The sequence below is a fragment of the Empidonax traillii genome, unplaced genomic scaffold (genome assembly GCF_003031625.1).
Source record: "Empidonax traillii isolate 1590-97213 ecotype Southwest subspecies unplaced genomic scaffold, ASM303162v1 scaffold472:size658359, whole genome shotgun sequence".
Classification (NCBI taxonomy): domain Eukaryota; kingdom Metazoa; phylum Chordata; class Aves; order Passeriformes; family Tyrannidae; genus Empidonax; species Empidonax traillii.
The window spans coordinates 466,798-482,155 of NW_020955665.1; the positions used below are offsets into that span (position 1 = coordinate 466,798).

At 41.4% G+C, this 15,358-nt stretch overlaps 1 protein-coding gene and 1 long non-coding RNA gene across 7 annotated transcripts in view; one reads left to right on the forward strand and one right to left on the reverse strand.

Annotated features, from left to right (window-relative positions):
• The window catches only part of LOC114063523, a 38,496-nt gene extending 23,942 nt beyond the window's left edge, over positions 1-14,554 (forward strand). For both annotated transcript variants that reach the window (XR_003572570.1, XR_003572571.1), the window contains exon 3: positions 14,466-14,554. This is a non-coding gene — a long non-coding RNA (uncharacterized LOC114063523). The remainder of the gene's footprint in view (positions 1-14,465) is intronic.
• The window catches only part of ADAMTS18 (ADAM metallopeptidase with thrombospondin type 1 motif 18), a 76,482-nt gene continuing 73,581 nt past the window's right edge, over positions 12,458-15,358 (reverse strand). For all 5 annotated transcript variants that reach the window (XM_027895837.1, XM_027895838.1, XM_027895841.1 and 2 more), the window contains one exon: positions 12,458-14,523. In XM_027895837.1, coding sequence (XP_027751638.1) covers positions 14,408-14,523 — 116 coding nt within the window. In that variant the 3' untranslated portion in view covers positions 12,458-14,407. The remainder of the gene's footprint in view (positions 14,524-15,358) is intronic.

Genomic DNA, 15,358 nt, shown 5'->3' on the forward strand with positions numbered 1-15,358 from the left:
GTCTTACAAAAAACTGTGACAACTTTGTGTCTCTGAGGTTGTTTTCAAGAAAATGGAACAAATCGGGTTTTTTTCAAGCGAGTCATCCAGCAAATGTAAGGGTTTGTTTCTTGTGTCCTTGAAATGGCTTTGAAACTTTGCTTCCTCAGGCAGGTCATGCCTGCAGAGCACCTTTTGCCTGCAGTAGTGTGGTTGATTGCAGCTCAGCTGAATTCATCAGAAAACCCCAGCAAATTTTAATAGTTAAATTTGTGCTCTTGTGTCCCTCATGTTCAGTATCATGTTCTGACAATAACAAAGCTTTTACATGACATGCAGTGGGGATGCAACCATGTGCTCTCCTACTACCATTGGTTACTCTGCCACAGTCTGTGCCAGCATGTCAGATTTGAAAAATTAAAAGCATAGTAAAAGAATTTCCAGTACATGTTTAATTTCATAGGCCTGATGAGTGTTCAGTTGATGTACACTGTGACTCCTGTAAAATGGCTTTACTCTGACATCAGAGGTGAATTTCTAGCGGTTCCATACTTTAGGTTTTCAACAGCTTCAGCTGTAATTTTATGTTCTTGCCTGCCTTGAAAATTAAAAAGTTAGTTAATCAGGGATAGAAACAATAAAATAATCCAAACTCAGTTTTATGAAAGGTCTATGAAGATTTAAAAGGAATGTTTCTGTAGTTAAAGACCTGGGAAGCAATAAAAACCCACCAAAATGTCCTCCACAAGAGAATTCATGGCTGCAGTTTTGCCAGCCTACTTAGAGTATTTTCCAGAGGCTTTGAGGGATACCAATTTTCAATTTCCAGAGGTTTTCACAGAGATGATAGTAGCATTTCTCTCTAAATTAGAATACCCTGGAGAGATATTTTTGCCCTGAATCACTAAAGGTTAAACCCATAATCAAAAAGCTACTCAATCAAGTTCTGTCCTTATTTTCAAACAACAGAGGCATGGATGCAACTTAATGGTCATTCATATGAGAAGTCTGCTATTTTCCCAGGGATATAGAAAGTTGGCCTGCTTTTGTTTCCTTGGATACTTTCCCTTTTTGCCAAGACTTTTCACTTTCCTGCAGCAGAGCAATGGCATTGAACAAATTGTCAAATGCATGAACAGAACTCCCAGAACAAAATTGCGGCTATGCCCAAAACTATCCAGGTTCAGAGGTTGTTCACAACATTGTTTCTACAGGACTAAATTCTGCAATGTGGCACAAATTGTCTTAATTCTGCAATTCTGAAATGTTATGGTTATTAATGGGCACCTTATGAGGTGATTCTGGTGACAAGGTTGTGCCAGAACAAAAGGGAACAGATAAACTGCTCCAGGGGGTTCAGGTACTCAGAAAGATGTTTTTAGGGACCACCACTGAAAAGATTTTAACCACACAATATAGAAATTAGTGTCATGCAGGTATTACCTGAGATAAAAAGTAATTTGCTTGTCCAACATAAAGAAAATATATTTTCTAGATCCCCAGGTGTTAAGAAGCAATGCCTACTGCATGGTCTGATAGGCATGAATTTTACTAACAAGTTTGTGTGGATTTCTGTACTAAACTGGAGAAGTACCTTGAGAAATCATGGAGGCTGTGGAGATTGAATACAGGGCAGATTGAGACTTGTGACACTTGTGACACTTAATGCTGCTTAAACCACTGGCATACACACAAAAAATATCAAGCCAAAAGTCTATGCTTAAAAATACTCAGGACCAAGAAAGGAGAAATCCCACAAGAAAGAATCGCAGGACTTTGCTAATCATGACAACCAATGTCTGTTATACTGAAGTGGCTGAAATAATTCTATTTTTGGAAATATCTCCTCAGAGCAAACTGGATATCCATATCATCCCAATTCTCATGGAGTATAAATTTTGCTAACTATTAATAACTATGGCTGGGAAATGGGGAGGTTGAAGACTGTACTTTAGAGATGCCTCAATTCTTTAATGCAAAAGCCTTAAATATCTGAGCGAGGCACTGAAAAGTGGTTATCTCACATGCCTGGGCACTGTTGCAGAAAAGCATGGCATCAACTTCCTCCCTGGGTACAAAAGAGAGGGAAAAAAGGAGGCTTGTAGAGGCAGCAGTGTGAATTTGTGAGGATCTCTGCTGTTGGGGTTGTACCCACCCTCCCTCCAGGGATACCCTTCAGACTCTGGAGCTGCCAGCAGGATTGAACCCCTCTTGCCCTCTGAGGAAGGCAGTGAGATCTGAGTTCATACTCCAGTTCTGGTGGTTGTGGGAGGATGAAGAGGCTGTAACTCTGCTCTGGAATAAATACATACTGTTTCTCCTCCTCCACAGATTTTGTGTGGAACCTTTGTGCATATGTTCAGCTTCTACACAGAAGCAAGCCATATGTGCAGGCGAGCTCTTTGGAGGTGTGGAAAGTAAGAAATCGGTGAATGGCCCCAGCCCCACATGACTGGGGAGTTCAGAAGGCTGGAGGACAGTGAATTCCTAGGGAACAGAGAGAAACTGGGACAGAAGGGCAGCAAACAGTGTGAAAGGGAGAGGAGGAGAAGCCTGGAGCACAGCGCGCCGTCTCAGTGTGACCGAGAGCTTTCTGAGCCACGTGAGGCAAGGGAGATTTTGAGTGAGACCTAATTAAAATCATCTGGCCCTCACGAGAGAGGTTTCTTCCCCTTGCAATTATTTTTTTTTTTTGTGTCAAGGATATTTAATTAGGCATGTAGAGCTGATGTTTCTGAGAGGAATTCAAAGCGCATTCATAGCTATTTTTAGGATGTTATTATATTGTTAGACTTGGGGATTACAAACAGTGCAAGTCCATAAGAACAAAGAAACTATATGTCTAAGGCTGCAGGATTGACATGATCCACAGCTTGGGCAGTTCTCTGTATCTAAGTTCAGGGACACAATAAATATTTAAGTAGAAATTCCAGAGCATCCCAAAGGGTACCATCATCAGGGCTTAACTGTTTCTTCTTTGACCTGCTCACTCCCCTGTAGCCAGTCAGTGGACAAACTTTTGAGAGCCACGGTTTTGATAAGGTTTTCCACTAGTGTCTTAATTTTCTGTTTCAGCTGATCTTTTTTTTTAAAAAATTTTCCTTTCAGTGATCACAGTTATAAAAAGAGACCATCTGGGAGCTTCACAGCAAAAAGCAATTTACTGAGCAGTGGTTAATAGGTAACTGCTGGACTGATGAGGTGCTGACTCTGGCTGCTTCATTATAATTCCACACATTCTGTGTCCTTCTAACACAGGGATAAAGTTGCATGTTGTGGCTCTGTGAGCATCCAGAGCACCAGCAGAGATGTGAGACAATAATTGTGTAACTTTGTCAGAGGCCTCCCTGGCATAACTTTGCATAGGCAAACTCAGAAATCACACCTGAGTGTTTTTCTGTGGACTCCTGTGGTTGAGGGATTTTTTATTTCCTTTTCTTTCATAGAGCTAGAATTCAGCACACAGAACTGCAAATGCAAGTGCTATTCCTGAGGTGAACTGGGCTCACAGGTTCTCTTTTCTTTCTCAAAACACTTCATGCTATTTTCACAACCACATTCAAATTTGAGTTGACACAAATGGCAGGATACACCACACTAGTGAAGTAGGCTGTCTGTGCTAATAGTGGAGTCACCATCCCTGGAAGTGTTCAAAAACTTGTGGATATGGCACTTGAGGATGTGGTTTAGTGGTGAAGGTGGTGGTTGACAGTTGGATTTGGTGATCTTAGAGGTCTTTCCCAACCTTAATGATTCTATGATTCTATCTCTCCCTCTGGACTTTGCCCTTTTAAAAGAAAAAAGTAAGTTGTATATATACATATATATATAAATATATATTTGTTGTTCCTAAACAAAACTTTGAAATTCACTTAAACCTCAGGCTTCGCTTTTAACATTTGAACTCTCACCCAAACATTCATCTCTAGACTCACAAAGTGACAAGAAATCTTGTCTCAGAGCTGCTCAGTAATTGAAGAGCCCTTGGACTCTGCTAATGCACTGACAGAGGTAAAGCCCCTCTGAAATACGTGCTAAGTTTAGCATTGTGTTAGCACTGTACTTGTAGTAACTCCAAAGTCTCTGAATTTTCTTCAAGCTCTTGATTCCTCCCTAAACTCACTAGGTGGCTGTCTAAGAACACACATAAGTCTTTTCCTTGCTCTGTACTTGTTCTCTTTACTCAGCTCTCGTTACTTTGCCCTTCTCTGCTCTCACACTGGAGAGCACCCTTTCCTCAGCCACAGCAGGTACCAGGTGCTTCTGCACAGTCAGGGCTAAGGAGACCCAGCCCCACATGTCCTGGGCACCAAATCCCTTTAATTAAACCAGTTTTGTTCTCCAAGACAAAATTATGTATTTATATCAACTGAGTCCAAGCCTTGCAACACCAGTATTTCAAATTCTGTGTGGTATTCCTAGAAGTCAGGGGAAAATAGGGAATAAGGTGCATAATGAAGGCTACTTTGTTCTTCTGGTGAGCCAGGGGTTTGAGGCAAAGCAGCTTCGAGAATCTGGTAATTGTGGTTTGCATGTGAGGGGACAGACTGAGAAAAAAAATCTGTGCTGTTCTCCTAACATTCTTCTTGTTCGAGCCCTTGATACCAGATGTGGTTTGAGTTTGGCTTGTGCACACTGATGTTGTGTGGTTATGAATCCTTTAACTTAAGGGAAATTATTTCTGATTGAGATGAAAATTGGACCCCAAGGCTCAGGCTGAGATGAACTTTGGGCATGTATCTCAGTTTTCCAATGCTTCTCATTGGAAACCCTGACTTACGAAGGAAAGTATGCACGGATCTATCTCCAGTCCATGTGTCATCCTATTGTCTTCAGTTCTGCAGAATATAGAGCAGGGAATTAGACCACACAGGAATGAATGCATCTCTCCAGAGCACCTCTGGATCTGGCTTCCATGGTTTGTGCTCCTCTGGACTTCCCCAGAAAGAGGAGGCAGGGAATTGGCAGTATCTTGTCTCTTTGCCTTACTGGGACTGCAGCAGAGCTGAATTTGCACATGGCTGGGAATGATTTTAATTGCTTATGCATGGAGAAACGAGGGAGAGGATGGGAGGATAGAAAGGAATATAAATGTTATCTGTAGTTAATCAGTTTTTTCCCATCACCGTGTTTTCAACGGGATACTTACATTCCATAAAACAATAATTTTTCCTTTAGTTCAGCCTTGTTGAAAAACCAAGATTTACCTGACACTTTAACAGTTTTCAGTTGGAAACACTGAAATGAGATACTTAGTCTGAGGGCTGGGTCAACCCCATATCTTCCAGAAAATCTCAGACTGTGAAATAGTTTGTTTCCTGTCATCAGGACACCAAATGCTGATGTACAACTCTCCAGTGCCTTCTGGGAGTTGTAATTCGCTTGTTCTCTGCCCGACTCTGGTATTTTTTGGCACCTTGCAACTACATGATACCTTTTCCACGTGAAGATAAATGCACAGTTTTAAGCCTTCATTTGCCATAAATCTTAATTTGCATATTGCAAGTTTAACTGGAATAATAACAAATTGCCAAAACGTTTTTGCCTGGCCATCAGGCGAGTTTGAAAGCTAAATTCTTGGCTCCGAATCGGCAGGATTAATATGAGACGCTAAAACATGATACTGGAGCTGATCAAACCGTGCAACCTACACCTGAGGGGAATTTTTCTCATGGAATTCATAAAAATGTCCTTATTTTCTCTTGATTAGATGTGACTGTTAAGATTTAAATAGAAAGCAGCAACTTGTGCGTGGACAGCAGTGGGAGCTTTACTGTTCCAAAGCCATAACTTTTAATCAGCACAGTTCCCTGTCAGAGTGGATTACCCCAGGACACTTCACAACCCACTCTCTGCTCCCACCCCCCAATGGCTTCGGGGGGGAGCTTTGGAACAGGAGGAGGGAAGCAGGGAAAAAGGGGATGCAATTGTCCGAGAGAGACAGAGCTATGTGCCAAAATGTCTGAAGGTTTCAGGACTGTATGATTCTCACATTATTGGTACTTTATTTCTTAATCGACTGCTGTTTCTACAAAGGCAAATCCACTGTTTGCATTCCTCTTCTATGTAGTTAGTGTGCCACAGTAACTCAATTTGGAACCTGAGGTGTAAACTCTCCTTTCAAAGAGCCCTTTAGTAGTGGAGGGTGCTGGCTGGGATCCATCCAGCAGGCATGGGGTTCAGAAGGTTAATGAGAAGTCCAGGGAAGAGCATTTACAAAAGCCAGCACCAGGAACAGCCCAGTTCCTGCAGCACTCTGTTCCTGGGCAAAGTGAGATTGTGCAACCTAGGAAGCTGGGGAACTACCTCACTCTGGCTGTTGCCTGATAAGAAGACATGGCATGTAGGAAATAATATGGGGGGTTTTTTCCACCTTAATTAAATTCCTTATACAAAAAAGAGCTAGGTTAACAGCCTGTAAGAAGTATACAATATATGTTGTATACATGTGGACAAGTGGAGTTTGGGTAGCAGCTTCTAAAATTTGCTTTATTAGAGGAATTTCTGACCTAAAAGGAGAGGAAGACTTTTAGTCTCCCTTTAAGTCACATTGTCTCAGCAGATCAGGGCTGTACTTGTCAACATGAGGACCCCATTGCACTTGCCTTTGTGCAAACATGGGGTGTGAGTTGTCCCTGCACTAAATAAAATGAACCATTAAACCAACCTAATCAAAGAGGATGCTGGATATAGTGACCTAGAGAGAAGTGGCTGAAAGGGATCACTTGTTTTAGCAAATCCAGTCTCTGACAACAACATGCTATGTCAGAGTTGTGCAGTCCACATTGAATACAAAGAGGATCCACTTTTCTCTTCCCCTTCTCCTATTTCTTCCTCAGAGCAAGGGAAGAACTTGTAAAATCACTCTCTGCTTCCTTACAGCAGACTAGATACAGAACATAAAAGATTCAAACCCTGGTAATTCACAGAAGTTTGTAGAAGAGGTTAACATATGTGCACTGATATCAGGAATCTGTCCAGGGTGACCTTATTGCAGCTTTCCAGTATCTAAAGGGGCTCCAAGAGAGCTGGAGAGGAACTTTGGACAATGGACAAGGGAGAATGGCTTCACACTGACAGAGGGCAGGGTTAGATGGGATACTGGGAAGAAATTCTTCCCTGAGAAGGTGGGGAGGTGGCAGAGGTTTCCCAGAGAAGCTGTGGCTGCCCCATCCCTGGACATGTTCAAGGACTCTGTCAGGTTGGACGGGGCTTGGAGCAACTTGGGCTAGTGGAAGGTGTCCCTGTCCATGGCAGGGGGTTAGAGTTAGATGAGCTTTAAGGTCCCTTCCAACCCAAACCATTCCATGACTCTATGATTCTATGACTATGATTTAAATATCATCAGACTAATAAATTTGGCAGACAGACAATGCAAAAGCTAAATAAAACAGAGGAGATTTAACCAGCACAAGCTGTTGGGCAAATCTGGGGAAAGGGGTGGAACAGGATGAGCTTTAAGGTCCCTTCCAACCCATTCCATGATGCTGTGATTCTCTGAATGCATTTGAAAATAGCCAGATGATCTTAACTGGGTGAAAAAATCCTCCTTCTTGACCATAGATTTAGCATTGGATATAAAAAAAAGAATTGAGCAAATCACGCAACCAAGAACAAGAGAGCACTGGCAGCTCTTGTACAGTATCTTGTCGCTGCTTTTTGTGAGTCAGAAGACAAATTCCTCTCTATTTTGTAATTCCAAGTTATGCTTCAAGATGAAAAGCCCACTCCCAGTCCCTCCTGAAGACCAGAACACCAAAGAGTGGGGCAAATGAAATGCAAAGCCAATACTGTGCAGCATGCACAGGTCAGCCCGGCCTCGCTTCAGCCTTGCAGTTATTGATCAAAACAGGGCAGAGATCAGGAGCCCTGTGATCCCAAACTTTCATTTATAGCTCAGGCTATACTCTCACCTGTTCCATAAGCAGTTCTGTGACCATCTGCCTTCTCAGATGACATTTTTTCCCCAGTGCTCACACCCAACCTGCAGTAATGCACTGAGGCAGGGAGGCTTTAGCTCTGCCTTATTATTTGTATTACTGCCTTATGATTACCCTCCTCTAATTTACTCTTCAGGAGTATGACTGGTGAAATTGGGCAAGATTCTCAACAATGTGTAAATTCTAGGGTAGAGTCGCTGTGCTAAGGAGTAAATAAAGGGCTGGTGAGTGTTTCAGATGTACAGTGTGTCTTAGGGAGTTCAGTGTTCCTACCAGCCTGTGAGAGCTGCGTTGAGTGCCTGATATTACATAGGTCTGGAAATTATTAGACTGTTGCTGACACTTGAGCTTACCTGAGCAATAACCTGATACCAAGTTTTTCCTGACAAGTTCCATTACAACTGAGAACCAAAAAAATTCAGCATTAGCTGTTAACTGACCCCAGGACACAAGGCCAGCTCCAGTTCCATGTAATGTGGTCACTGTGTATCACAGAAGCCCTTTTACCATCTAATGGCCTCACTCAATGTCTGGATGCTTCTCAAATGAGATGTTCCAGTTTGTTTATACACAATTTTGGGTTTGCAACTAGTATTTTGGAAGTGGACCCTCCAAATGAAATTGTGGGAAATTATACAGTTTGAAGAAATATATCCTATATTTAATAGGGAGAGAGCTGTGTTTACAGCCTGTTATTGTCTGCCCCACACACCAGCAAAGACCAAAATGAGCAAGCTGTGGCATTTCTGGGCAACTTGGCAACTGCAGTGTATTTTTACAAAGCCTGAGCTGATGAGCTTTGTGCTGACAGGCAGTATCTCTCTCTAGAAGAGAAATGTTCTGATCAGACAAAATATTATCTATCAATGAAGGATGCTCTCCATTTAAAGTCTTTGAAAGTCAAAATTCCTTTAATGGACTTGAAAGCATGGTATCTTTTTGTGGAGGGTAAAATAATGATTTGTATATTGAATCTTAGCTCCTGTGGATAAATAAGTGGCATATCATTGATACATGAATAATCTATGAGCACTTTCTGCTGTGTTTTTCTGTTTATGTCATTTTGGGGGAAAACAAAACCAGTGAAATGATCTGTTTGGATATTAAAAATATATATAGAACACTTATTTTGTCATTTTCCACCAGAAGTTATATTTCAGCTACCAAAAGCCCACAAAATGAAAACTACAAAATACTTTGTTTAGTAGCTTATACAAGTCATTTTTTGGTGATGAATTTTGAGGAAATAGAGACCTCCACTACTTTTTCCTTGCTCAACAGTTATGTTGAACATACAACATGGAAATGTCAGGGCCATTATTTCCATGGAAGCAGAGTGTTGGCAGGGCATTCCTGCTTTGGGGAAAATACCTCCACTTTCTCCTATCAGACAGACCAAATTCAGATGTTGAGGTGATTTGGGAAGGTGAAGAACCCAAAGAGGAAGTTCTTGTGTGTGCTTTTCTCCTAGATCTGTTTGCTCCCCCATAGATAAGACCTTCATGAGTAAACATTTCCCTTATAAACCCTTTCAAATTCTTTTTGAATGAGCTTTTGTGTCAGCTCCCCTGTGTTATTACGAAAGGATTAGCGAACATTATCACAACAGAACATAATAAATTAACGCTTGGCAGCTCAAGTCACCTAAGGGATACTAAAGACCTGTCCTAAGTTGCAGTAGGCACACTGCAGTGTTCAGGCTCAAGTGTATGGGGACAATAGCTTGATTTAATGATTAGAAAGTAAGCATGGTTGTTGGTGCTTAGCTGAAGGTTCCTGCCTCTGTTGGCAGAATCCAGAAAGTAATACAGATTGTGCTCATGACTGAATAATTCTTATTATTGGAAAGAAAGGACATAAAATATTTAGCAGTTTGAAGTATAGGTCCTGTAATAGATGTTTTTCTTCAGGGAGCATAGGAAAAACTGGTTTTGGTGTTACTACATTGCATTGTGGATTGAGATATTCAGGGTTTGTCCCTAGTTCAGCCCCACTGGGACATTCAGGCTCTTTCTGCCCTGGTGTCTCTCATGGAAAATGTTTACATCCCTTCCCTCAGCCCTGCCTGGTGTGTGTTGGCTGTCAGAAGACAAGCTCTTAGGCCAAAGGATGATTCTGATGCCTCTCCTTAGGGTAGAGGCTGTGGCTTCCCATGGGCATTGTGAGACAGATGCTGTAAATGACCACCTGCATCTCTGCCCTCTGCAGGGCAAGGCTGGGGATCAGTTCCACACTGTGCTCGTGTTCAGAGTCTGACAGACATCCAAGGACATGTTCCAGCCCAGCCTGAACCTGGGTTTGTTCTGAAGAAGAGGGGATGAAGAATATCTACAATAGTGGTGCACAGCAAGTAGGCAGGAAGGTTAGCTTGATTTGGCTGATGTTCATACAGTAGTGCCCGGGGAGGGATTTAAAGCATCTTCTAGAAGCTGCACCTCCCTATTTCAGGATTTTTTTTGATGGAAAGAAGGCTTTGCCAAACCCTCCCATCTCTGTAGTTCCCAGTTACTGGCATTGCTTTCCCCTGGGGACAGTCACTGTCTTTTAGGACTCAGCACTGAACACACCTTATTTCTGCTGTACTCTCAGCAATGCTCAGCATCTGCTTTTTAAAGTTCCTCAGTACTGCTATTCCAGATCTTATCTGCATGAAGCTGCCTTTGAGACGTTCTGCAGTGTCCAGACAGTGAGCCACCAGCAGCACTTTCCCTCCTAATCACGACGAGCTCCCTGATAACAACATGTTCTTTTCCTGTAGTTTCTTGTTGCACACTCGGGACTGTGAGCTCCTCACAACACGTGCACACAGTGCTGCACACAATGGGATCCCAGTGACTCAGTAGGGCTGCGCTTCAATTACAATGGAAATAATAACCTTAATTTATTTTCTTGATGCTTTTGACTAGGATTTGCTGAAAAATAAAGGAAATACGGGCTATGGATCATGTTACCATAAAACCACATGCAGCGAAACATTCATCTGTCTCCAGCATTTCATGTCTTCTGGGCATCCGAGAGAGTCGAGTTTGATTTACACAATCAAGCTATTCATTAAATATCTGTTTGAGTTTTAGGCAGATGCATCCTTTACCTGAGTGATGAAATCTGACTACAGGAAATGGAGCTGCTCCTTTGTGAAAAGACCCCATTCTGATTTACAAAGTGAGCCTTGCAGCAATATACTTCTAGAAAACTGCCAAGCTTTGTATACCAAATACCGTTGTAAGGGCTCAGCAATAAAACAGTTGTGGACTTGGGGGTGATCCAAGCACACAATAGCACATCTTTATGCAATATTTCCTCTTTCAACATCCCTCTCCAACACTGTAATTCACTGACAACCGTCGGTTCATTTTAATTCCAAAATTCTAGCCCAGAACACTTAAGCAGTTTATGGAGTCTGAATTCTTGTGTGGGCATATTAATTATTTAAATCACTAGTCTAAATCCTGTTCCAAAGAGCTCTTGCTGGGAGTCCTTCAGGAGCAGACTGATCTATTGCTTATTATCGCCTACTGGGTTGTACTGTGAGTCAGAGGCATGTTCAGTATTTCCTATCAACAACCCTCTGTATAGCTGGCTGTTGTGAGAGCACTGAGTGATTGTGAATGAAGGGAAAAGCAGCAAATATATGTTGGAGGCTATATCTGAAATGATCCAGTGAATTGATATAGTCCCTTTTAGGGATTGGCTTGGAAACTTCTCAGACGAGTCATTTTTGGAAAAATAAAGTATCCCCAGGCGGATGGGAGAGGCTGTAAAACCTAATGCTGTGTTGAGTGAGGCTCCTTATCTTGCAAACCACCTTGCAGATAAAACACACACGGGGAAGAATCCTGCTGGTTCAGGGATTCACAACTTTCCACTGTCTTTGGTGAGAGGAGAGGTGGGTCAGGTCTGTCTTGCACACAGAGGGGCAGCTTTATTTTTGTCTGGTTTAGCTTTTGTGTTTTTATGAAAACAAACCCATGAAGTTTTGTCCATTTCGCCATTTTGGGCCTGAAAAGGGCACATTTCAGCTGTTTCAGTGGCAGGGCAGGCGTTCAAATGAGAAACACCTTCTGCTCTTAAAAGGCAACTCCAAGATATTCACTCCCTGAATAACGAGCCGTGCATTCCTCACCAGCCAGGATAATGGGACCTTCAAAAGCAGAGAAGTTTCACATGACCTCAGCACATACAGCCTGACTTTGAGTGCCTGAAAGGAGTGACCTCCATCCCATTCATCATCATGGCTTGTTAACACTCAGATCCACTGTTCTGCGGGTTCCCCCCCAAAATTAACCCACCCCAGACCTGAATGGCAGGGCCGTGGCTGGGCAGGGAGGTCACACTGAGCCACGGTGCCTAAAAGGCCACTCCCCAGAGGACAGACTTTTCTTGTGGGCAGCTCTGCCCCTCCACAGAACCAGCTCAGAGTCACAGACCTTTGCCAATTACGTAGCAGGAGATAACAGGATAATGATCTCCCTTAAACCCACTATGGGACAATCAACACAGATGCAAGGGAAGGCATACAGCACTTATATTACTTGATATTTACTTATAACCTCCATATTTTATTCATGAATTTTACAATTCCAAATATAATGAAACAGTTAGAGTATTTTATTACAAAGCTTATAAAATAATTAAATATTACACTTATAGTTTTTTTGCCTTTTTTACACCATAATTCATACTTTGTGACACTACCATTTTCTTTCCTCAGTTGTCACTTAAGGAAGTGAGCAAAGAAATATAAAGGAAAAGCTATGCATTAATAAATTAATTATTTTACATAAAATAATAAAAAGGACACAATTATAAAAACAAAACAAAAACAACCTTGTAGTTTTCCTAGAAAAAAAAGTTATAATTACACAATGTCCAATATCAAGACAGAGCGGTGTAGGCTGAGATATGTTTCCAATCATCATTTCATAGAGTATCACAGAATACATGTTTTTAATTTAAATTGTTGCAGAGGGAACTGCTAATTTTAAGTGACCACTGTCTGGCATTAGTGCTGAGCTGGCTAATCTTATGCTGAAACCATACTTTAAAAAACCAGTCAAACTGAACTACATTCATCAAACAAAGTTGTGGGATTGGGTGGAATTAGATAAATACGTCCCTCATAGGCACTCCCCAGAAAATTACAGTAGGACACAGCTCTGTCTCAGATGGGTTTGGCAAATAGGTTGGGGATTTTTTCAATCCAGAAACCTTTTGAACTGCACCATTTGATCGTGTCACCGAGCACCTCGATACTGAACGGTTACAAACATCCTTATGTTTACAATTCTTTTGTTTGCTGGTGGATTCTGAACTAAATACAAGTATTAGGAGAGTGTATAAAAATAGAACTGACTTTTATTTGGTTCGAGTAAATAATCCACTTATCTTTTTCAAGCTCTCTTCCCATATAACCTGTGTGAATAAATAACTGTTCAGAGAAGTTCAGTATGAATTAATGGTCTGTAATATACTTGTTATTTCCTTTGGGTAATGGATGAATCAAAATTTGCAGAGATTTGAGACTAAAAGGAAGACATTCTTCAGTATCTTGGCATTCAAACAATCTAGCTTCTGAAACAAAACTACTTTAAAATATCAAGTTTAAATTTTAAAATTACATATCTAATGAGCTTAGAAAGTTGAAAACATAACCATTGAGCTCAATAAATCTGAGTTCCTTGAGTTAGTTGAAACATGAAATCCTATTTCATTTGTAGCACAGCAATATTAAAAGTCCAAATATTCTAACGCTGAGTATTTCTAGGAATACATTTCAAGTTACTAGTTAACCACCTCTGAGTTTCTACACAAAGCAGAAAATGAATTCTTCAAAACAATAAAAACATTAGCACAATGCAAAACTTGCTTTTCCAGCAGCAAGTCTGATAGAGAAGCACCATAAATCTTTGTAGTGCACTATTTACTTCTGGTGGTCACACGTGTGACACTGTGTTCTCCAGCCAACAGCCAGTGGAATGTCTCTCTGTGGCAGCAAACAGCTTCCTCACCCTGGGAACAACGGTATCATAAAAAAAATTATGAAAGGAAACACTTTTGACAGTGTGATCTGTCCAGCTGCCACGCTGTCGCCTTCCTCCTCCAGCTCCCCACCTCTTTTTTTGCTTTGCATTCTGGTAAATTAGCCAGAAAAGGCTTCCTTGCCTTAATTTCTTCCTCTGTAACATGTGACAGTGCAAAATGACACTTTTAAAGAAAGAAGAACTTCCCCTCGAGTCTCAGTGTTCAAGTGATCCATAGTACCCTGTGCTTCAGTGAGGTCAGCAAATGAAGAAAACAAAAAAGAAACATTCCTTTTTCAACACATATCCAACAATTACTGTACCTCAGACATTCCCTTAGAAAAAAAAAAAATGTCTCTTCCATCAGTGGTTTATGTGGCACCATGTCTTGCCTCAAAGTAGAGATAATTCCAGCATAAATTGAAGAAGAGAATCCTGTCACTGAAGGGTTCAGATAACGCGCTGCTATCAGTTCTTCTTCGTGCATGATTTACAACACTGCTTGCCATAAAATTTGTGGTTACAGACACCATGCTGGGGCACCAGATGACACCAAGTGAAGAAATCCACACAAGAAGGATCATCTGAAGGAAAGAAATCCAAGCAATATGGTAAAACTGTGTTTTTAGCAAGCCTGCAAGTCAGGCAATCTTTCCACACATTTGTATGCAATTGTAAATATTAAAAACATGATGGGTGACTCAATTCAAAGGAAAGGAAACATGAGTGAGCTTTCATCTCAAAAATACTAGTTTCTTTTTTTAATTTGTTAAGAGATCAAAGTTATTAATTTATAGAGATAGAGCTAATATCATAGGAGGGTCCAGAAGCTGAATGAATTAAAAAATTCAGAGCACACTCTGAAGTTCAGGAAAACAGAAGGAAGTTCCACATCAGAGCACAGAAAAACTTAGCTATGTTTACATCTCTGATTACAAATGTTGTTCTAAAGCCAGGCACTTGTACTTATCAGCCTGCCCCACACTTGATGCCAACTGCTTCGTGCCACCATCATCACATGGAGTTTACCTGCACCTCCAAGTAGTGTCAGCTCGGATTGTGAGTGTCCACACAGACACATGGAAATGGGAATGCCTGGGCCCTGCTCTGAGCACACGTGTGCACAAAGTGCTCTGCTGTGTCCCAGCACTTTCCAGAGGCACTTCTTCCCCTCTGTTCCACTCTGCAGGGAACCTCAGAAATCTCTCTCTCAGACACTTCAGTTTGGTGCCATGAATCAGGCTTTTAGGACTTTGACTGCGCCACGTTGGTGAAATCTTAATTAAGTGCAGTGAGAAAGGAGACAGGCTGACAGCGTTTAGTTCTAAAAGCCTTTAATTACAAGTACAGGTAAATTGTATTTTTCAATTAAGGTCTTATTTCTCTTCGATTTCTGCTCTGCTGCTTTAAAAATATTTC